The 22667-nt window shown below is 42.2% G+C and overlaps 1 protein-coding gene across 1 annotated transcript in view; it reads left to right on the forward strand.

Annotated features, from left to right (window-relative positions):
• Positions 1-7430: 7430 nt before the first annotated feature.
• TMEFF1 (transmembrane protein with EGF like and two follistatin like domains 1) overlaps positions 7431-22667 on the forward strand; it is a 94852-nt gene continuing 79615 nt past the window's right edge. The window contains exon 1 of the mRNA XM_007968572.3: positions 7431-8097. Within this exon, the coding sequence (XP_007966763.1) occupies positions 7899-8097 (199 nt within the window). The 5' untranslated portion in view covers positions 7431-7898. The remainder of the gene's footprint in view (positions 8098-22667) is intronic.

Below are 22667 nucleotides of genomic sequence, written 5' to 3' on the forward strand. Positions count from 1 at the left end.
GTTCAAGGTTACAGTGAGCTATGATCACATCACTGCACTCCAGTCCAAGTTACAGAGTGTGACCCTGTCTCTAAAAAAAAAAAAAAGACCAAAACCAAAACCAAAAAAAGACTAGGTTTTTGGTTGTGTTACATTAGATAATACATGTGGAGCTCTTAGTCTGGTATATAAGTACAGTTAATGACAACTGCCACTAACAATAACTAACATTTATCATGTGGTTACTATGCGACTCCTACTTCTAGCTAATGATTTATTGAGTACTTATGATGTAATAAGCATGGTTCTAAGCACTTCACATCTATGAACCCATTTTATTCTTTTTTTTTTTTTTTTTTTTTTTGAGGCGGAGTCTTGCTCTGTTGCCCAGGCTGGAGTGCAGTGGCCAGATCTCAGCTCACTGCAAGCTCCGCCTCCCAGGTTTACGCCATTCTCCCGCCTCAGACTCCCAAGTAGCTGGGACTACAGGCGCCCGCCACCTCGCCCGGCTAGATTTTTGTATTTTTTAGTAGAGACGGGGTTTCACCGTGTTAGCCAGGATGGTCTTGATCTCCTGACCTCGTGATCCGCCCGTCTCGGCCTCCCAAAGTGCTGGGATTACAGGCTTGAGCCACCGCGCCCGGCCCCATTTTATTCTTATAACAACCTTTATGAATCAGATAAAAATTTTATTTCCATGTTACAGATTATCAAACTGAGGCACCAAGAAGTTAAGTAATTTGACCAAGGTCATATTGCTAGCAAACAGCAGAGCTAAGATGCAAACCCAGATGGTTTGGTTCGGAGCCTACACTCTTAATTACTATGCTATACCTCCTACTTCCATTTACATGTGATTATCTTTCTCAGAGAAGCTATTTCATTGATACACTCCTTTATGAACTAAAACCCTTGGAGAAATTTTTGGATTGCGGCTGAAAATTTCCATTTGCTGAAAGATCAAGAAAAATCTTACTTCTGTATTCAGAGCAATGCTGAACAATTGAATGACAAGAAGACCTGCAGGAAAAACCCAGAGATGCCTCCTCAGTTTCTCTACCCACTCACAGGGACTGTTTGGGTGAGAAGTGACAATTATAGTAATGAAGCCTGTTCTCCTTCAGGCAGAGTTAGGATATCTTTCTGCATTCCCATAGCACTTTTTGTTCTGTAACCCTTGCCTTCTTGGCTTCTACCTTGTCTATGTAATTGAGGACCATTCAGGGGAAGTGGATAAGAATAACAGTAATTCCAACTGAAGTCCCCACCAATGGCATCACAAGAATCTCTGAATATAACCACAAGAAACCCAACAAAATCTCTTGACACTCTTGCAAGATGGTCAGGATGGCTTGTGAAGACTCTTAGGTGCCTGCAGTCTTGATAATGCCAATTTTTTTGCTTCATCATGTGTCAGATGATGATGCTTCTTCATCTTCTCCTGCTAGTGATGTGGTGGGGTTTTATAGTCAGAATGAACCAGGTAACTCCAACTTCTTCACCTTGTGGCCTTGGGTACTTGACCTCATTAGCCCTTTGTTTTTTCATCTATAAAATGGAAATAATACTTACCAAAAAGGTGGGTGGGAAGATTAATGACAACAAATGCGAAGTGCCTGGGACATAGGCATACCTGGGCCATAGCAGGTTCTTGGTGTATGATTATCATGGCTCAACCCAACAATTATTCTTTCCCACTGAAATTATTATTATTATCAGGTCTCCCCTATTAGACCATAAGCTCTGTGAGAATCAGAGACTGTTTTGTTCACTGCTGTTTCTCTGTACCTAGGACAGTGCCTAGATCATAGTGGGTGTTCAGTAAATATTTGTTGAATCAATAAATGAAGTCCTGATAAATGAAGTCCTAAACTAGTTGACCTTGCTTTTTTTTTTTTTTTTTTTTTTTTTTTTTTTTGAGACGAAGTCTCGCTCTGTTGCCCAGACTGGAGTGTGGTGGCGCGGTCTTGGCTCACTGCAACCTCCACCTCCCGGGTTCAAGTGATTCTTCTGCCTCAGCCTCCCAAGTGGCTGGGATTACAGGCGCCTGCCACCATGCCCAGCTAATTTTTTGTAGTTTTAGTAGAGATGGGGTTTCACCATGTTGGCCAAGCTGGTCTCGAACTCCTGACCTCAGGTGATCTGCCCACCTCGGCCTCCCAAAGTGCTGGGATTATAGGTGTGAGCCACTGTGCCCGGCCAACCTTGCTTTTTTAGATTCTTACTAAACTGGCTGGCATTCAGATGCTCTTACTTGCAGGGAAGTGTTCCCTCTGCCTGGAGCACTCCCTCTTCACCTGGTTAACTTCTACTTCTCCTTCTGATCTTAGCGCAAGCATCACTCCTTTAGGGAAACCTCTCTAACCTCCTCTTTCATAGCATTTGTTAACAATGTGGCAATTTTACTTTTATTTGTATAACTGTTTGATTAATATTTGACTGTAAACTTCCTAAGGACAGGGACCAGGTCTGTTGTACTTACCATTGTATATTCCCAGGCACTAGGAGTAGACCCTCAGTACAAATTTGCTGAATGAATAAATAACATATCCATTTTACGAAGACCCCCCTATCTAGAAATTGGGGTCCAGTTTCACAAATTGGATCAGAAGTCAATCCCAGGCTTTGCCAGTGCTGCACCATAAATCATTGCTTTCCCCTGTTTCTATGTCAAGCACTGTGACTCTCTCCTACTGGGGCCAATTTGTCAGTCCCAAAGTGTCTCATTACTGTTTATCAGGACTTTGTTATGCAGCTGGACCCTCCAGCAGGAGGTCTAGGAAAGCCAGGATATTGGCAGGGCTGGGAGTATGGGATGGGATTTGCCATTTACATCTACCCCACCCTCACTCCATTTATATTTGGTATTTATCACACTGAGTTGTAGTTGTTAATTTTCAAGTGTCTCCTTCTCTCCCACACAGTGAGGGCAGGATCTCTTGCCCCCAGAGGCTACTCTGGTGTGCAGCGAATGCTCATAAGGGTTTCTTGAAGGAATGCAATGTTTTCCATGAGTGAAGCTTAATTGAGAACAGAAATCAACTCATAAGAGAGGGCACTACCTCTGACATTTTTTTTTTTTAAAACCTGAGCCAATAAATCCTTTTTTGTTTACCTTAACTTGGATTGGGGTTTTCTGTTACTTGGAAGTGAAAACATTGTGGTAGAGCATAACTAATTATGTTCCATATAAGATCTCTGATAGATTTTTGTTTAAAAATATTCACGTCCTATTATTCCCTCTCACTTACCTCCATAAGGAGAACAAACTTCCCTATCCTTTGTCTTTGAGCTCAGCTATGGGACTGATCTTAGCCAGTGAGATTTTAGCAGACATATACAAGCAGCGTGTAAAAAGTGCTAGCACAGTTGGGTATGCCCCTTGTACCACTGCCATCTCCGTGACAAGAGTTCCTCCTGGATCCCATCCCCAGAATGAATACTAGAATAGTGAACCAGAACTCAACCAACACACAGGAGCCAAACCCAGCTGAATCTGTATCTTGAAGCAAAGCCATCCACCCAAGCCTAGCCTAGATCAACCAGCCAACCCCTAGCCAACCTCTAGATCTATGAGGAATGAATGCTCCTTGTGGCATGCTGCTGAGATTTTATGGAGGTTTGTTAGGGAGCAATAGCTGACTGATCAAGTTTAGGTCAGGGTTTTCCAAACTTGACAGTGCATCTAAATTACTTAGATAACTTTAAAATAAATAAGAGATACCTGGGCATCACCTAGACTGTCTGGACTACTGTTCAGAAATCTACATTCTTTTAAAATTCACTGGGTGGTTTTTATGTAGTGAGTCCCACAGCCTTTTGCAGTATTAAAGCATGTCATGGGTGTTATATTAATTCACCTCTAACCACCTTTTCCCTCTCTGAGATTATATGATCAAAGTCAGACAAATTCTGTTTCTGAAGCAGAGTTGTTTTCAAGAAATCTGTGTTGAATTTGTATTAGCTGATTTGGGGAAAGATGCAGATGTGACTTATGGCCCCAGGATTTTTTTTTGCTTGCTCTGTTGCCCAGTGCCCAGGCGGAAGTACAATGGCATGATCATAGCTCACTTGTAACCTTGAACTCCTGGGCTGAAGTGATCCTCTCACCTCAGCCTCCTGAATAGCTAAGACTACAGGTACACGCCACCACGCTGGCTAATTAAATTTTTTTTTTTTTTTTTTTTTTTTGTAGAGACAAGGTCTCACTATGTTGTTCAGGCTGGTCTCGAACTCCTGGCTTCAAGCAATCCTCCTGCCTCGGCCTCAGAAAGTGCTGAGATTACAAATGTGAGCCACCCACCCCCACCATTTTTTTGCTTTTTATTTAATGGTTGACTTGTCTTAGTATTTCTGCCTGGGCTATGGTAAGTAGTGCAATGAAAATTCAAGGCAGAATACTGGGGCTTGGAGAGCCAAGACACAGGTCAGGAAGGAAGCGTGGAAGAGGTCAAGCTTAGCAGAGAAGTTGCTGAAGGTCTGAGAAGAAGACTTAGCTGTGGCTTAGCAGTTAGGAACCTGAGATCCCACAGGATTCAGGAAAGCCAGAAGTTCAATTTTAGTTGTAACATTTGGCATGCCACTAACAGTTTAGAGGTGTGAGGTTAGTCTTAATAAAATGTTAAAAAATGTGAATTTATTTGTATAAAAAGTGTGATGAAAGTACAATTTAAAATAACGTAGTTTTTTTTTTTTTTTTTTTTTTTTTTTTTTTTGAGACAGAGTCTTGCTCTGTTGCCCAGGATGGAGTGAAGTGGCGCAATCTCATCTCAATGCAACCTCTGCCTCCCGGTTCAAACAATTCCCATGCCTCAACCTTAGTAGCTGGGATTACAGGCATACACCACCACGCTTGGCTCATTTTTTTTTTTGTATTTTTTAGTAGAGACAGGGTTTCGCCATGTTGGCGAGGCTGGTCTCAAACTGCTGGCCTCAAGTGATCCACCTGCCTCAGTCTTCTAAAGTGCTGGGATTACAGGTGTGAGCCACTGTACTGGCCAAAAGGAAGCAGCTTTTTAAAATAACAAGCCTAGGCAACATACTGAGACCCTGTTTCTAAGAAAAAAAATTAGCTGTGTATGGTGGTACATACCCATAGTCCCAGCTACCCAGGAGGCTAAGGTGGGAGGATTGCTTGAGCCTGGGAGGTTGAGGCTTCAGTGAGCTGTGATCATGCCATTGCATCACAGCCTGGGTGACAAAGTGAGACCCTGTTAAAAACAAAAAAAAAGATACAAAATTTTCATTGAAAAAAATTCAGATCACACAGAAAAATATAAAGAACAGGTAATTATAGGTAATTATTACTCATAAGCTGGTCTTTCAGACATAACCACTGTTAATATATTGCTGTATAGTGTTCTTCACTTTTTTCTCCTATGGATGTGTACACATACATATTCTAGAAAAAATAGGGTTTTCTTATTACTCATTAGTATCCTGCTTTTTCTGCATCAGTAAACACTAACCTAATTATCATCATTGTTAAAGCTGCATAATACTTCATTGTACTAAGAGGTACTATACTTTAGTCCCCACTGATGGACATTTAAGTTATAAAGACTGTGATGAACATCCTATGTATACATTTTTGTGTGCTTGTCCAGTTATCCTTTAGATAAATTCCAATAAACGGAATTGCTAGATTAAAGAGTAAACACATTTTAAAGGTTTTTTGATACATAGTCAAATTGCCCTCCTAAAATGTATAAATTAGTAGTGATCAGTCTGCCAATTCTTTTAACTCTTGTTAATCATCCGAAGGGAAAATGTGTGTGTATGTGTGTGTGTGTTTGAGATGGAGTTTCGCTCTTGTGCCCAAGCTGGAGTGCAATAGTGCGATCTCTGCTCACTGCAACCTCCACCTCCCGGGTTCAAGTGCTTCTCCTGCCTCAGCCTCCTGAGTAGCTAGGATTACAGGCATTACAGGCGCGTGCTAACACGCCCCGCTTATTTTTTCTATTTTTAGTAGAAACGGAGTTTCACCATGTTAGCCAGGCTGGTTTCGAACTCCTGACCTCAGGTGATCTGCCCACCTCAGTCTCTAAAAGTGCTGGGATTACAAGTGTGAGCCACTGTGCCTGGCCAGAGTTTTGCGGTTTTAATCTTTTATTACTAGTGGGTTCAAATCTGTTTTCATGTATTTATTGTCTGTAATTTTTGTGAACGAGTCAAGCTTCCTATTTTTCTATTATGTCAACTTTTTCTTCTTGACCTATACCTTTATATTAAGTGTATTGTCTCATATTTGCACTAAAGACATTTTTCCTAATGTGGCTTTGTTTTTGGTGGCTTTTCACACATTTCTTAATTTTATAAATCAAATTGATCAGTTTTTCAATGAGACTGAAAATTCCTTCTGGGGTGGGAGGCAATATAATAGAATGAAAAAGGTAGAGGACTTTCACAGAATTCAGTCCATGATGTTAGTACCTATGTCTGGGTATCACCTAGCGGGATGTGGTAGGAAGAGCACTGGACTGGGAGTCAGATCACTACGCCTCTCTGGGTCCCTACTTCCTCATCTGTAGAATGGAGATAAGAATGAAAACTCTCTCCGAGGTCTGTAAAAAAATAATGGAAGAGAATGCACATAAAGAGCTTTCACCAGGCCTTGTATATTAGAAAATCCTCTCTAAATCTCAGCTATTGTTAGGGGGAGAGGGCAATACAAACTTTTTTTATTTTTATTTTTATTTTTTTGAGACGGAGTCTCGCTCTGTCGCCCAGGATGGAGTGCAGTGGCCAGATCTCGGCTCACTGCAAGCTCCACCTCCCGGGTTCACGCCATTCTCCTGCCTCAGCCTCCTGAGTAGCTGGGACTACAGGCGCCCGCCACCTCGCCCGGCTAGTTTTTTGTATTTTTTAGTAGAGATGGGGTTTCACCGTGTTAGCCAGGATGGTCTCGATCTCCTGACCTCGTGATCCACCCGTCTCGGCCTCCCAAAGTGCTGGGATTACAGGCTTGAGCCACCGCGCCCGGCGCAATACAAACTTTTGTAAAACTATTTTCAACTCAGTTGTATGTGAGTCTATGGGAATAAGGTGGGGATGAGGAACCTAGAAATGTAACCATTCATCCAACATCTTTTGAGAACTGCATGGCTAGAGTCAAAACTTGGGTTCCCATCCTGGTCCTGCCCATTTCTTGGTATGCGACCTTGGACATGTCACCTTTACCTCTTCCGTGACTCAGTTTCTTCACCTAAAAACTATTATAGATATATGACAGACCACCTGCCCTCATTCTCAGCCCTGCTGCTGGGCAAACGAAACGCTTCAAAAACGCTCACAAAGGGCGGCAAGCAAGTCTATTACGGTGCTGCCTACCGCCGAGGGGTGGCCGCAACCCCGTCCCCCGCGCCCCTGCCCTGCCGCAGGAACAATAGCTCCCCTGGAGGCGGCGCCGGCTGCGGCCGGGGGCGGAGCTGTCGGCGCGGGAGCTGGGGGTGTGCGCGGGGCGGGGTCGCAGCCACCCCTCCCGCCGGCGGCTCCGTCACGCGCCCCTCACCGGGCGGGCCGGGGTCTTTGTGACGCGGTGGCAACGGCCACGGACACAAAGGGAAGGCAAGGAGGCGAGCGAGGGGCTGGGCCTGCCTCCGGCCCGCGACCCCCGCCCGCCGCGCTAGCGCCTGCTCGCTCCCCTCGCCGCGGTCTCCCTCACGCCGGCTCGCACCCTCGCGCGCACCCTCGCGCGCCCGCGACCCTCGCACGCGCCCGGACCCACCGACTCCGTCCCGAGCGCCGCGGGCCCGGGCCTGGCGGGTGCTACGGGTGGGGCGGGGATGCTGAGGGGCTGCTCCACGGCTCAGCGGCGCGGCTGCTAGGAGGCGCCGAGGCAGCGGCGGGGCTCTGGGCGCGCGGCTGGATGCCCCCGGCCTGCGGCTCCCTGCGCTTCCCGCCGTCCAGGGGCGCCAGCCATGGGCGCCGCGGCCGCTGAGGCGCCGCTCCGGCTGCCTGCCGCGCCTCCCCTCGCCTTCTGCTGCTACACGTCGGTGCTTCTGCTCTTCGCCTTCTCTCTGCCCGGGAGCCGCGCGTCCAACCAGCCCCCGGGTGGTGGTGGCGGCGGCGGCGGCGGGGACTGTCCCGGCGGCAAAGGCAAGAGCATCAACTGCTCAGGTAGGACCGGTCGGAGCCGGCCCTAGGTCTCCCCACCCCTTCGTTGCCGCCTCCCTCCTGGTCCCCGCGGTCGGCCGGGCTGGGAAAGACCCCGTCGTGGGGGTCCCAGGGAGCTGGGCCCGAGGGTGAGCGAGGGCGGAGGGCAGGGCGCGAGCGTGCGGTGTGGCTTGGGGACCGGCGCTGGGGATGGGAGTGGCCGTGGGTGCGTCCGAGTGTGTCGAGTGGCTGGGCGAGGGCGGCCCGGCGTGTGGCGAGGCAGTGGGGCCGGGGCCGGCGAGGCTGAGCGGCCAGCAGGGGCTCCTGGTGTGGTCGTGGGTGTGCTCGCGGGAGCGCGTGTTTGTGTTGTGAAGGCTCAGGGGAGGGAGGGCGGCCCCAGGCAGGGATCTGTGTGTGTGCGGAGTGCGGTGGGTGGGAGACGGCGAGGGGCTGGGCGGGGTGAGGGCAGGGAAGTGACCATGTGCTGATGTGCTGGGGAGGTTCTTCCTTAAGGTACTGGGGTCTCGGGGGTGGGGGTCGTGTGGATAAAGGGAACGGGTTGCCTTGAGGACGCGGGTTGGTGATGCAGAGTGACCGTCTGTGTGTGTGTGTGTGTGTGTGTGTGTGTGCGCGCGCGCGCGCGCGGGGGTGTGTGTTCTTTAGGTTCTGAGATGGGATCTGGGGGCTTAGAGTGACCTCGGGTCTGTGGATGAAAGCAGGAAAAGTCCCAGGGCCCGGGAAGTGACCCTGTGTTTTTGTGTGTTGTGTGTGTGAAGCCTGGGGCTCAGTCACCCTGGGGTATGCATTGAAGAGGAGGGATGGGTGTCCTGTAGCGAACCCCATTTGTGTTTTTTCAAAGGGGAGGGGGCTTGGGAGTCATCACCCTACAAATCCTGTGTAGGGTTTGGGTGTAGAAAGAGGAAATTAGGTCTCAGGGAATGCCCTTGTGTAGCAAGGTGTAAACCTGGGTTATTAAAGTGGTGTAGAAAGAGAGAATTGGGTCCCAGGGAAGATGCCGTGCCTGTGTGTGTGTGTGTTTTGCGGGAGGGCCTGGATATTGGCAGCAGCGGGAGCAAGGGAGTGACCTCTCCCCTCTCTCCAAGGCCGATTGCCCCCACACAGCTGTTGGAAACAAAGAGCTTGCTGGGGCTTTAATGGATAACACTGGGGAGAGGGTCCCAGCAGTAAAGTTCCCTCTTCATTTCTAAAGGGGTCCCAGAGGCGCTCAAGGGTTATGGCCCTGGGGCAAAGAGAGGCGTTCAGGTCTCATTTTTTGAGGGGGGGGGGATCTTCTTGGAGCTGGCCTAGCTGGTGATCATAAGCCACATCCTTGCTAACTTGCCCTTTTATCAATTCTGGTGCCTTCTCTTGTCTTCTTTAAACCAAGGCGGAGTAGGGGGAGGAAGGAGGAACATAAGGCCACTGGGAATCTGCCGGACAACCTTTGTACCTTTGGGCTCTTGAAGGGGCATTATTTCTGGAAGAGTGAGGAAGGAGCAAGAGGAGCTCAGCGCAGATGCTTATGCTACCCTAAATGAAGCGAGCCTTTGGCCTGCTGTTTAGGTTTGAAGGCCTTACATCTTTTAATAATTTTCATATGGTAATGTTTTATGAGGGGAAGGGCAGTTTTGAGCACAGTAAACAATAGCATGTCCATTAAAAACATTTCCATCCGTGAAAAAACTTTTCCTTTATTTTTCTGATGTTGAACGGGATATGGGGTAATGCTTCATTACATAATCACACTTTAAGAATAAAAACCAGTTATATATTAGAGTGCCTTTTTATGTAACAAATATTAATTATCAATCTTGTAAGTGATCACACCATGTTAATATTTTTCCAGTAATGTGTCCCGGGTATTTGTTTTTGCTAAGCTAATTTGTTCTTAGGAAAATATAATGTGTGTTGATGGGGTGTTTTTGTGTATGCTTTCTAACTTGCATAGTTCAAGTTTTAAGAAAGGAAATAAAAAGAGGATTGGATACCCTTGAGGATGTGGGTTGGCAATGCAGAGCGACTGTGTGTGTGTGTGTGTGTGTGTGTGTGTGTGTGTTTTCTTTGGGTTCTGAGACGGAATGTAGGGGCTTGGAGTGACCTGGAGTATGGGCAGGGATAGTCCCGGGGCCGAGAAGTGAACCTGTGTTTTTGTGTGGTGTGTGTGAAGCCTGGGGCTCAGTCAGTCACCCTGGGGTACTATGCATTGAAGAGGAGGGGTGGGTGCCACGTGGTGTGGGAAAAAGGAGACTGATCTAGGGGTCATGGCCCTTGTTAAGCAGCTGTGTAATTTGGGGAAAGTTGCTTAATTTCTGTTAGTTTCCTTTCTTTTTAAAAAAGTGACTTGGATTTAGTAATATCTGAGTGTTCTTTTAAGCATATTTATCACTGATATAAATGTCAATAAATTAAGCTGATCAAATAAAATGTTTCCTAGCAGTAAGATTTACTTGAATAACTGGGTCTAAAGCTAGAGTTTTAACTAAATGATACTTGTAGATTCTTGTAACTTTTTAGGATGAAGATTTGGGAACAATTCATATGGAAAACATTTTTTTTAGTTGCTAAATTTGAGAACCATAGTAATACAGTCTGGACACACACATCCATTAATGCAGCTCGAAATTGTGCATAGTTTTTTTTAGTAGCTTTTATTATCTAGGTATCCCCACACAAACTGAAGTTTGCTTAGTCAGGTTTTTTTTTTTTTTTTTTTTTGAGACAGAGTCTCACTCTGTCACCCAGGTTAGAGTGCAGTGGCGTGATCCTGGCCGACTACAACCTCTGGCTCCTGGGTTCAAGTGATTCTCCTGCCTCAGCCTCCTGAGTTGCTGGGACTACAGGCGCACGCTCCACCACCACGCCCAGCTAATTTTTTTTTGTATTTTTGGTAGGGATGGGGTTTCACCATGTTGACCAGGCTGATCTTGAACTCCTGACCTCAAGTGATCCGCCCACCTCGGCCTCCCAAAGTGTTGGGATTACAGGTGTGAGCCAATGCGCCTGGCCTATTTCAGTTTTAAAACTAAATGCAGCCCTTGATTCCCTGTAGGTATTCATTTTTGGTTTTGGACCATCATTTCAGCCTACTGTAACCTTTCTGGAGCTGATTCGGTCAGGTTGTGTGTGTTGGGTCACTGACAGGTTTTTTTCACTTGCAAACGTGAAGAGCAGTTCTATGGCTTCATTAAACTAATAGAAGTTGTCTAGATTGTGAAAAAGGGTGGAACCCTGCGACATATTACTGGAGACTTTCTACCAACTTGGTTGATGTTGTTACGTTAGTCAACCAGATGTTCAACTAGCTATGCATCCTGTTAGTTGAATTTAACAGGTTTTCGAGCTTCTGCTGTTCAACATTTTCCCATTTTGTTCACTAGCCTATTATTTAAAAGATTCTTTCATATTGTCTTGTTAGATTGTTATGTATATGTATCATCCTGTCATCCTCCCTTTTTCCATTTTAGTAATCTTGTTAAATAAAAAGCACATGTTGTATAGCCTGCCTTAATAAGGAGCTGATGGTGGCTTTCTTATTTTACTGTATTGGAAAACTTATTTATCCATTTTAGAATTTTTCAGCAGTTACATGGCAGGTTTACCCATAGATGTTTTTCTGGATCTGCATTCTGCCTTTTTTTTTTTTTTTTTTTGAGACGGAGTCTTGCTCTGTTGCCCAGGCTGGAGTGCAGTGTCATGATCTTGGCTCACTGTAACCTCTGCCTCCCAGGTTCAAGCAATTCTCCTGCCTCAGCTTCCTGAGTAGCTGGGACTACAGGCGCACGCCACCATGCCCAGCTAATTGTTTGTATTTTAGTAGAGACAGGGTTTCACTGTGTTGCCCATTCTGGTCTTGAACTCCTGAGCTCAGGCAATCCGCCTACCTCGGCCTTCCAAACTGCTAGGATTACATGGATGAGCCACTGCGCCCGGCCTGCATTGCCCCTTTTTTGAAATTTGAGGATGTGTTTATTTTTATTTATTTTATTTCTGGTCTTCTGGCATCTTGTCAAGGTAGTTTAGATAATTAGTGGTAGTTTTTAAGGCAGATGTAAAAGTTTTTTCAGTATCATGGAGTGTGAGTTGTTTGGATCAGAGAGCATATTCTTTTGAAGTAGCTCTGTATTCTGTTACTGTCCCCTATCCGTGCCACTTACCTTAGAAGTTGATTTCCTTTTATCAGATTTCTGACCTCCCTAGCTTGAAGATCATGTTCCTTGATGAAGATGAAGCATAGGGAATTGGCCCTGTCGTCTCTTGATATTGCATCTTCCCTAAGCAGTGGGCCTTTGGTTTATCTCTTCTTGTTCTCAAGACTTTTTTGTTTGTTTGTTTGAGACAGGGTCTCATTCCTGTTGCCCAGGCTGGCGTGTAGTGGCGCAATCTCAGCTTACTTCAGGCTGCAACTTTTTGGGCTCAGGTGATTCTCAGCCTCCTGAGTAGTTGGGACTACAGGTGCATGCCAGCACACTTGGCTAATTTTTTGTATTTTTAGTAGAGACAGGGCTTCGCCATGATGCTCAGGCTGGAACAAGACTTTTTTTGTTGTCATCTTGCCCCAGTTCTCCACTCATTCTGGACTTTAGACTTACTGTGATTAAAAGAAAAACTTTGATTTTATATCTTTTTTATTTATGCTTTTTAAAAAAGCTAACCTACCAGAAAGTTCCTAGTTATCCAAAGAGAAAAAAACTTTGAAATATATGACATATGTGAAGAAAGATCAACTTGAATTCAGGAGACCAGGTAACCTTACACTGACTTTTTTTGTTTTTCATTTGTACCATGAAGATGATGATAGTCCTTTTTGGCTCTAGGGTATTTGAGAAGAACAAATGAGGCTAACCATGTGGGGCATTTCTAGTTTAGGGAATGTGGTTAAAGAGGTAGAAGAACATATTGAGAGATCAGTTAGTGGCATTTGGTGATAGATATAAGGTAGAGAATTTGAAATGGGTTTTAACTAGAAGTGGGTCCTCTGGATTGTTATATGGTGGTAGGAATGGTATTAATGGGTGATATAAATGGCAGATTATGAGACATGCCTTATTTATGTCAATTCAGGATTCTCGGGAATAAAAAGTGAGTTTTTCTGATTAATGGGGAATCTCAGGCAGGGCTTTTTTCTTCTAGATCCCTGGTGTGTAAAATGTGGATGGATAATAATTAATTTAGCAAACCTTGATTGAATACTGCATAGTGTAATCTAATATACTGGCTGTTAAGGGTAATATATGAGAAGGATTCCCTGCTTTCAAGGGCCTTATAATCTTACAGAGGTGGTTAGCCTTTTACAGATATATACAGTGAAAGTTTCTTTTTACCACATCTGGGCTTGCTTCCCCCCAACATTCCCCATCAATAAGCATTTATTGAGCACGAACAAGATAGAATTTTTTAAAAGGTGTACAGTTAAGTGGATTTGTATGGATTCACAAAATTGTACAACTGTCACCACTCTGTAATTCCAGAAAGTTTTCGTCATCCCAAAAAGAAACCCCATACCTATTAACAGTCATTCTACATTCCTCATGTCCCCTGTCCCTGGTTACTATTAATCTACTTTCTGTCTCTATGGATTTGCCTATTCTAGATATGCATGCAAATGGAGTCATATGAGGTGTGTTTTTTTGTGTCTGGCTTCTTTCCCTTAGCATAATGTTTTCAATGTTCATCCATGTTGTAGTGTGTATCAGAACTTCGTTCCTTTTTATGGACAAATGATAGTCATTGTATGGATAAACCACATTTTGCATATCCATTTCTCTATTGATGGATATTTGAGTTGTTTTTACTTTTTGGCTGTTATGGATAATGCTGCTGTAGCATTCATGGACAGGTTTTTGTGTGGACACATGTTTTCAGTTCTGTTGTGTATGTATCTAGGAGTGGAATTGCTTGGTCATATGGTAACTCTGTGTTTCACGTTTTGAGGAATTAGCAAATGGTTTTCCAAAGTGGCTGCACCATTTTATATTTCTACCAGCAATGTTTGAAGATTCTAATTTCTCCGACATCTTCTCCAACACTTGCTATTGTCTGTCTGATTTTGGCCAGCCTAGTGGGTGTGAAGTTCTGTATCAATGTCGTTTTTATTTATATTTTCCTAATGACTATTGATATTAAGCATATTTTAATGAATATATTGGCTATCTGTATATCTTCTTTGGAGAAATATCTATTCAGATCCTTTGCCGGGCTTGATTTTGGCATCTTGGAGTAATCATTCCCTTAGTAAATCATACTAATCAATTCCCACAGCAGGCACACAGATGCTCAAATGCTAAGTTAGCTCTCATTGTTTGTGTATCATTTGATTTTTCTGCTTACTAAGCAAGAGTCAGTTGTATTTGTTTTCAAACTTATTGATACGAGTGGCAATTATGAGTATAATTTAATAAATATTACTCAAATCAATGAAATAATGATTACAAAAAGTTGTTTTTACGGAATGCTTTGAAAAGACTTGATAAAGACAAGAAGCTGAAAGAATTGCCCTGAATGAATTAAATTATGGTCAAGACAACTGCAACAGAATGGAGAAACCCTATAAGTTTTGGAAGGATTTCGCAGAAAACATTGCAAGTATTTTTAAGCCCCTGTTCTACTTAAAGGAAAGGAAAATGGACATTGTAGTTCTAATGGATTATGGGTGTGATTTATCTAAGGAAGTAGGGAACTGCCATTGACAGACTTATACTCAAAAAAAAGGTCTTGGTGATACATTGGGAAATGAATGTATAATTATGTATTTAAGACTAAAATGGCTAAAATAGGTATCATTTTAAATGGTTTCTGCCTTAACTGACTTTTTTGATTAATAGATCAATGATCACTCTTGTATACGTTTGAAAAGAGGATTTCCACTGTACAAGGTGCCCTAAGGAAGATACAGATACTGTGTCATGGGAATGAATAATTTCTGATTTGTAGTAATCAAAACTGGTTTCCTGGAATGACACTTGAGCTGGGCTGTATGGGGAGAGAACATCACCTGGAAACATCAGACATGCTGTTGCCTGAGGCCTTTGCTGTTGATGTTCCTTTGGCTTGGAATCTCCTTGTCCCAGTTCTTACAGGTGTTTGCTCTAATGTCACCTTCAGTGATGCCTTAAATTACAGCCTTCTCCACCCTTCATCCACAATGTCTTTCTCACACCCTAACCTTCCTTCATGCTTTTTCTTGCTCCAGAACACCTTTTCCTGTGTGACATACTGTACATTTTACTTGTTTTCTGTCTGTATTTAGCTCTATGAAGGCAGAGATTTTTGTCTGTTTTGTTTATTTATTTATTTATTTATTTATTTATTTATTATTATTTTTTTGAGACGGAGTCTCGCTCTGTAGCCCAGGCTGGAGTGCAGTGGCTGGATCTCAGCTCACTGCAAGCTCTGCCTCCCGGGTTCACGCCATTCTCCTAAAAATTTTTGAATTTTTAGTAGAGACAGGTTTTCATCATGTTGGCCAGGCTGGTCTTGAACTCCTGACCTCAAGTGATTTGCCCGCCTTGGCCTCCCAAAGTGCTGAGATTACAGGCATGAACCATCACTTCTGGCCTGCATTCTCTTCTAAACTTGGAGGTACTGTCAACATTGGGCTTTTCTTTCCACATTGTGAAATCAGTCAGTCCTGTCTAGTGAGGCATGAGCTCTTTACTTTGCCCAGTTCTCAACCAGCCAGCCTCTTTTATTGATCTTTTTCTCTCTAAACTTCTGGATCTCCTCCTATAGATAGTGGAGTGAATTGTGATGCTCTTTGAGATGGAGAGCCTGTCTGGAGGAGAGTCAAAATTGGTATATATTCCCTCATTCCTATTATTCATAATTACACGGTTGGATGGGAGACTGTATTTCTCCAGTGCCTAGTTCTTCTGGTCTGAACTCCTCTCCTGCCTGTACTCCTTGTAACTTCCACTGTATCGTTCTTTTTAACTCTTTCCTTGAATCCACTTCCTCCTTCTTTGTATTTGAAACCTACCCTGCTATCTCTGATTATACCATTGTCCTTGAAACACTATCTGATGTTTTTATGTCTATTTTTTCTTTTATTCATTTTATCCCTTAAACTTTCCCTTTTCTCTCTTTCTAAATTCTTTAGGTGGATATAGATCATGATGTTTCTTTAACTCCATTGACATTTATGATAAAATTTCTCTCATCATTGTGAAACACATGAGTTTATATATGTTACAGATGTATTGTTTCATGATTTTGCATTATGGGCCAAGAATGTGTCATATGGAATCTCTGGGTTTTCATATTAAAACTAGGTGTGGCCAGGCACGGCGGCTCATGCCTGTAATCCCAGCACTTTGGGAGGCCGAGGTGGGTGGATCACCTGAGGTCAGGAGTTGGAGACCAGCCTGGCCAACATGGCAAAAACCAGTCTCTACTAAAAATACAAAAATTAGCGGGACATGGTGGCACATGTCTGTAATCCCAGCTACTCAGGATGCTGAGGCAGGAGAATCACTGGAACCTGGGAGGTGGAGGTTGTAGTCAGCCAAGATCACACCATTCCATTCCAGCCTGTGCAACAAGAGAGAAACAACGTCTTAGAAAACAGACAAACAAACAAGGTGTATCTTTGTATCCTAGTATGAAAACAAATTTTGTGAAAGACTCTTATATCCAGAAGAGTTATTTCCTTGACTTCTCAGTCTCCGTGTTATATTAACTATTAGTTTTACTTAAGTTTATTTTTATATAATTTCAAACTTAGAAAAATGTGATAGTATACCCAGTTTCCCCAATTCAGATTTTACCACATTTGCCTTAAATCTCTCTTTCTGTATCTATTTTTTCTCTATCATCTGTCTATCTGTCTTTTTTTTTTTTTTTTCCCCTGAACTTGGCTCTGTCAAGTTGGCCCCTACCAAGGGAAGAGGGTTAATTTATCTTTTATATTAGTTCCATACTTTACATTTTTTGTTTTGTCATCTCCTCTTAATTAAATAGTAAAACTTCCGCTTATAATGATAGGTTTATTTTTCACAGTTTTTCAGTTTTTCTTATATTTTTGTTATTCTATGTAAGGCATATACATTGAACATTATCTTGTATCATAATTCGTTGTACTTTTACCTTTGTATAGAGTAGATTTCAAGTATCTCCGAAAGTTATCATAGGACCCGACCTTTTCTGGATTTGTGTTTATATTTTAAAGTGTTGAGATTTGTCTCCCAATAGAGTTATAGATCATTCTGCTTTCAGTTTCTTTCAACTCATTTACATTAAATTAAGTAATTGATATCTGTGCCCCTCCATCATCATCTTTTTTCTAAAGTGCACAATCCAGTGTTTTTGACTATAGTCACAAGGTTGTGGAACATTTTCATCTCCCTCAAAAGGAACTTTACTTTTTTTTTTTTTTTGAGACGGAGTCTCTCTCTGTTGCCCAGGCTGGAATGCAATGGCGTGATCTTGGCTCACTGCAACCTCTGCCTCCCAGGTTCAAGCGATTCTCCCTGCCTCAGCCTCTCGAGTAGCTGGGATTACAAACGCCTGCCACCATGCCCAGCTAATTTTTTTATTTTTAGTAGAGGCAGGGTTTTGCTATGTTGCCCAGGCTGGTCTTGAACTTCTGACCTCAGGTGATCTGCCTGCTTCAGCCTCCCAAAGTGTTGGGATTACAGGCGTGAACCACCGAGCCTGGCCAAGGAACTTTACATTCTTTAGCAGTCACTCCCCAATCCCCACCTCTCCTCATCCAGCCCTAGGCAACCACTGACCTACTATCTTTTTTTTTTTTTTTTTTGAAACAGAGTCTCTATTGTCCAGGCTGGAGTACAGTGATGCAATCTTGGCTCACTGCAACCTCCGCCTCCCCAGTTCAAGAGATTCTTGTGCCTCAGCATGAGATTCAGATGCCTGTCACCGTGCCTGGCTAATTTTGTATTTTTGGTAGAGACAAGATTTCACCATGTTGGCCAGGCCAAATTCATCTCAAACTCCTGACCTCAGGTGATCTGCCTGTCTCGGCCTCCCCAAATGTTGGGATTACAGGCGTAAGCCACCAACCCTGGCCAGGATTTACTACCTTTTGCTGTAGATTTGTCTATTCTGGATATTTCATATAAATGGAATCATACAATATGACCTTTTATAATTGGCTTCTTTCACTTAGCATGATGTTTTTAAGGTTGATCCATGTTGTAGGATGTATCAGAATTTCATTCCTTTTTGTGACTGAATAATATTTCAATATATATTTGAATATATAATTCATAATAATACCACATTTTGTTTATCCATTTAACATCCATTCATCTCTTGATAGACATTTTTGTTGCTTTTACTTTTTGACTATTATGAATAATGCCACCATGGATATTCGTGTACAAGCTTTTGTGTAAACATGTGGTTTCATATCTCTTGGGTGTATATATTCCACCTAGGAGTGGAATTGCTAGGTCAAGTGGTAACTCTGTTTAACATTTTGAAGATTTGCCAAACTGCTGTAAATGGTTGCAGCATTTTACATTTTCATCAGCTGTGTGTGAACATTCCATTTTCCACATCCTCACCAACCTTTGTTGTCTTTTTTGTTATAACTAACCATCTTCATTTAAGTTCTTATTTGTTATCCTTCATTTTCCCTATATATGTGGTTTCTTTAATGGAATTTAAATTCTCAGTTTCTTTTAAGCTGGATTGGGAGATAACTTCAACCCATTTATCCCCCTTCATTTTTTACATTGTTAGAAAGCTTGTTTTAACTTAACTATTTTCTTTATTCATATTATTCTATTATTGGCTTCTTAAGAGCTTGGCATACTTCTCATTGGAAATTCTATGCTTAAATCTTAAAATTCTCTCCTTATATGCTTTTAGTTTATTAGGTGACTTAATTTATTATAAATCTTTTGCTACTATTCAAATTCATTTATTTTTAAAAAAGTATCATTTATTTTCCATGGCTCAGTAGCTTTGTCATTTTTTTCAGAAGTCATTTAAGGTTCTAAAAGTTCTTAACATATTCTTGTACCTTTAAAAACTTTGGCAGGTTATTATACTTTCAACCACAGCTCAATTTCTCTCATTTTTGTGCAGATATTGAGTCTGTCTTTTACATGGATTAAAAAAGGGAAAAGCCCACACCTTTTTTTCTTTGTTATAAAAGCAATATATAATCTGTGTAGAAAATTTGAGAAATATGGAAAAATAGGAGGAAATCTGTGATAATTGCCATTCTCTTCTTTAATCTCAGTGTTTATGCTAAATTATTTCATTTTTCATCAGAAAGATTTTGAACTTTTTCTTTTTTTTTTTTTTTTGAGACAGAGTTTCACTCTTTTTGCCCAGGCTGGAGTACAATGACGTGATCTCGGCTGACTGCAGCCTCTGCATCCTGGGTTCAAATGATTCTCCTGCCTCAGCCTCCTGAGTAGCTGGGATTACAGGCGCATGCCACCATGCCCAGCTAATTTTGTATTTTCAGTAGAGATGGGGTTTCACTATGTTGACCAGGCTGGTCTTGAACCCCTGACCTCAGGTGATCAGCCTGCCTCAGCCTCCCAAAGTGCTGGGATTACAGGCGTGAGCCACAGCGCCAGGCCTGAACTTTTAAAAAAATATTCATGTTGTTTTGCTTTGCATTTTCTGTTGATACTGGAGCCACTGTTGTTCAGAGGTCAGATCTCCTTTTGGGATATTTTATTTTTATTTTTTGAGACAGGGTGTCTCTCTGTTGTCAAGGCTGGCGTGCAGTGGCATGATGGCTCACTGCAGTCTTGACCTCCCAGGCTCAATTGATCCTCCTACCTCAGCCTCCTGAGTAGCTGAGACCACAGTCGTGTACCACCACGTCCAGCTAATTTTTTAAAGTTATCTTTTGTAGTTACAGAGTCTCCCTATGTTGCCTAGGCTGGTCTTGAACTCCTGGGCTCACGTGATACTCCTGCCTCAGCCTCTCAAAGTGTAGGCGTGAGCCACTGTGCCTGGCTAGGGATTTTTAAGTTCAGTTTATTTTTGCCTTGTCAGCTTTCATTTAATATTGTTTTGCACGTGAAACTAAACTGCTGATACTGCTGTGTCAATTCTGTTGTTTATAGCCTAGTTGATGATTCTTTATTGTTCACAAGTCAGCTCAATCTTTTAGTGTCCTATATTTGTTTTCTATAGCTTTTTTCCTTCTCTTTATTTTATTATTTTTTTAAATTTAATTTTTATTTATTAGTATTTTTTGAGACAGGGTCTCACTCTGTCGCCCAGGTTGGAGTACAGTGGCACCTCTGCCTCCCGGGTTCAGGCAATTCTTGTGCTTCAGCCACCTGAGTAGCTGGAATTACAGGTGCCCGTTACCACATCTGGCTAATTTTCTTTTGTATTTTTAGTAGAGACAGGGTTTCACCATGTTTGCTAGGCTGGTCTCGAATCCCTGGCCTCAGGTGATCCGCCTGCCTTGGTTTCCCACAGTGCTGGGATTACAGGCTTGAGCCACTGTGCCCAGCCTCCTTCTCTCTCTAAAGTGGTTTGAGGTGTTTTCTAGGTGGCACACTTGTGTTTACCATTGTTTACTTCAAGGTTGTACCATAAGCACATCCAAATTCCCATTTATTTAGACCTAGTTTTTTTAAAAAAAATTATTCAGTGTTTTACAACAAAATTTGTCAGGGTTTCTGGTTATGGTAGTGTCTTTTTAAGTTTGTTTTTGGTGGTTTCAGCCAAAGAGTAACTGTCAGTCTTCTTCATAGTTTGCAGTGTTATTTTGTAAGGATCTCTTATAACCATTGGAATCCTATAAGGGACTATTATGCTCCTTTTTTTTTTTTTTTTTTAATTCTGGGAAACTGGGATTCTCAGATTTAGCACTTGGCCAAGATCATATAGTTACTTTTACTTAATCAGATAAGTGGAACCCCAAGTGTGGAACTCTTTCTAATGCACCAGAATTTTGTGAAGTCTTTAAAAAATTCTCTTTTTAAAATGATTAATACCAGGTTTTTCAGTGCCAGTATGCAAGTTGTTGTATAGATTTTTGTCTTTGTGGGTGATTTTGCTGGGTTCTGGCTACCTCCTATTGCACTTAGTGTTGGAGACACTAAGGGATAGTGGTTAGAAATAGAACCAGAGGACAGGGTTCTTGTGTTTGGATTATTGATTTAAAAAATAGTTTAATGAAGGAAATGTATTGAATATACCTGCAAAATCTTATATATGTAAACAGGTATATGTTTCAAAATAATGGGAGTAAAACTGTGTGTATGGTTTTACAATGTGTGTGTGTTTTTTTCCACAATAGGTCTTAGTTGTCTTTTCATATCACTACGTGTGTTTCTACCAATGTCTGTATAGTATTATGTCAATAATTTAATTCCCAAAAGATGGGCACTTAGGTTGTTTTCCACTTTGGTTTTACAGAAAATGCTGACGTTAACAATCTTGGACATGGGTTTTTATATGTTTTTCTTTTATATCTGTTATAATTTCCTGGAAATGTTGGATAAAAGGATAAAGACAATTAAGATGGCAATACATATGGACACATGAGAGGTCGTGCCACTGTGTACTTCCACAGTTTGTTTGAGTGCTCATTTTTCTATGCCTTCTCCAGAACTGGTGCTAATAAAAAACAATAGTAGCTTACACTTAATAGAGTACTTATGATGTGTATTATTATTTTGCTCTGAGTGCTTTCTATACCTTTAATCCTCCATCAGAATTTTGATATAGGTACTGTTATGGTCCCCATTTTGTAGATGAAGAAATGGAGGCACAAGTGGTAAATTACTAAGCTCACACAACTGTGATAAGTGGTAGAGCCGGGATACTGAACAAGGTGGTCTGATGCCAGGGTGTGCCTCTTAAAAAGCGTATTATAATGCCTGTTTTTAATTTTTTTATTTCAGTTTTTCCAAAATTTAGCATGATTTATATGGTTTAAAAATTTTTATTTTTTATTGAGATAATTTTCATAATGTAAAATTCAGCATGTTAAAGTATACAATTCAGTGGTTTTCGTACATTTACTGTATTGTACAATGATCATCACTATCTACCATCTGATTATAGAATATTTCTATCACCCTAGAAAGTTTCTACCTTTTAACAGGCAGTCCCACTACTCCCCGCCCCCATCCCCTGGTAACCACATAGAGACTTTCTCTGTGGATTTATTTATTTTGGATGTTTCATATAAATAGAATAATACAATGTGTAGCCTTTTGCGCCTGACTTCTTTCTTTTAACATAATATTTTCTTTTCCTTTTTCTTTTTTTTGGAGACAAGATTTCTGTTCCCAGGCTGGAGTGTGGTGGTGCAATCACAGCTCACTGCAGCCTTGACCTCCGGCTCAAGTGATTTTCCTATCTCAGTCCCCCAGTAGCTGAGACTACAGGCATGCGCCACCACGCCCGGCGAATTTTTGCATGGGGCTTTCACCATGTTGCCCAGACTGATCTCGAACTCCTGGGCTGAAGCAGTCCTCCTGCCTTGGCCTCCCAAAGTGTTGGGATTACAAGCACGAGGCACTACACCCTACCTGCATAATTTTCAAGGTTCTTATATACTGTAGCATGTAATTGCTTTATCTGATTTTAAAAGTAATACAAATTTGTTGTAAAACTCAATTCAGAAAAATACAGAATAATGAAGA

The sequence above is a fragment of the Chlorocebus sabaeus genome, chromosome 12 (genome assembly GCF_047675955.1).
Source record: "Chlorocebus sabaeus isolate Y175 chromosome 12, mChlSab1.0.hap1, whole genome shotgun sequence".
NCBI lineage: Eukaryota > Metazoa > Chordata > Mammalia > Primates > Cercopithecidae > Chlorocebus > Chlorocebus sabaeus.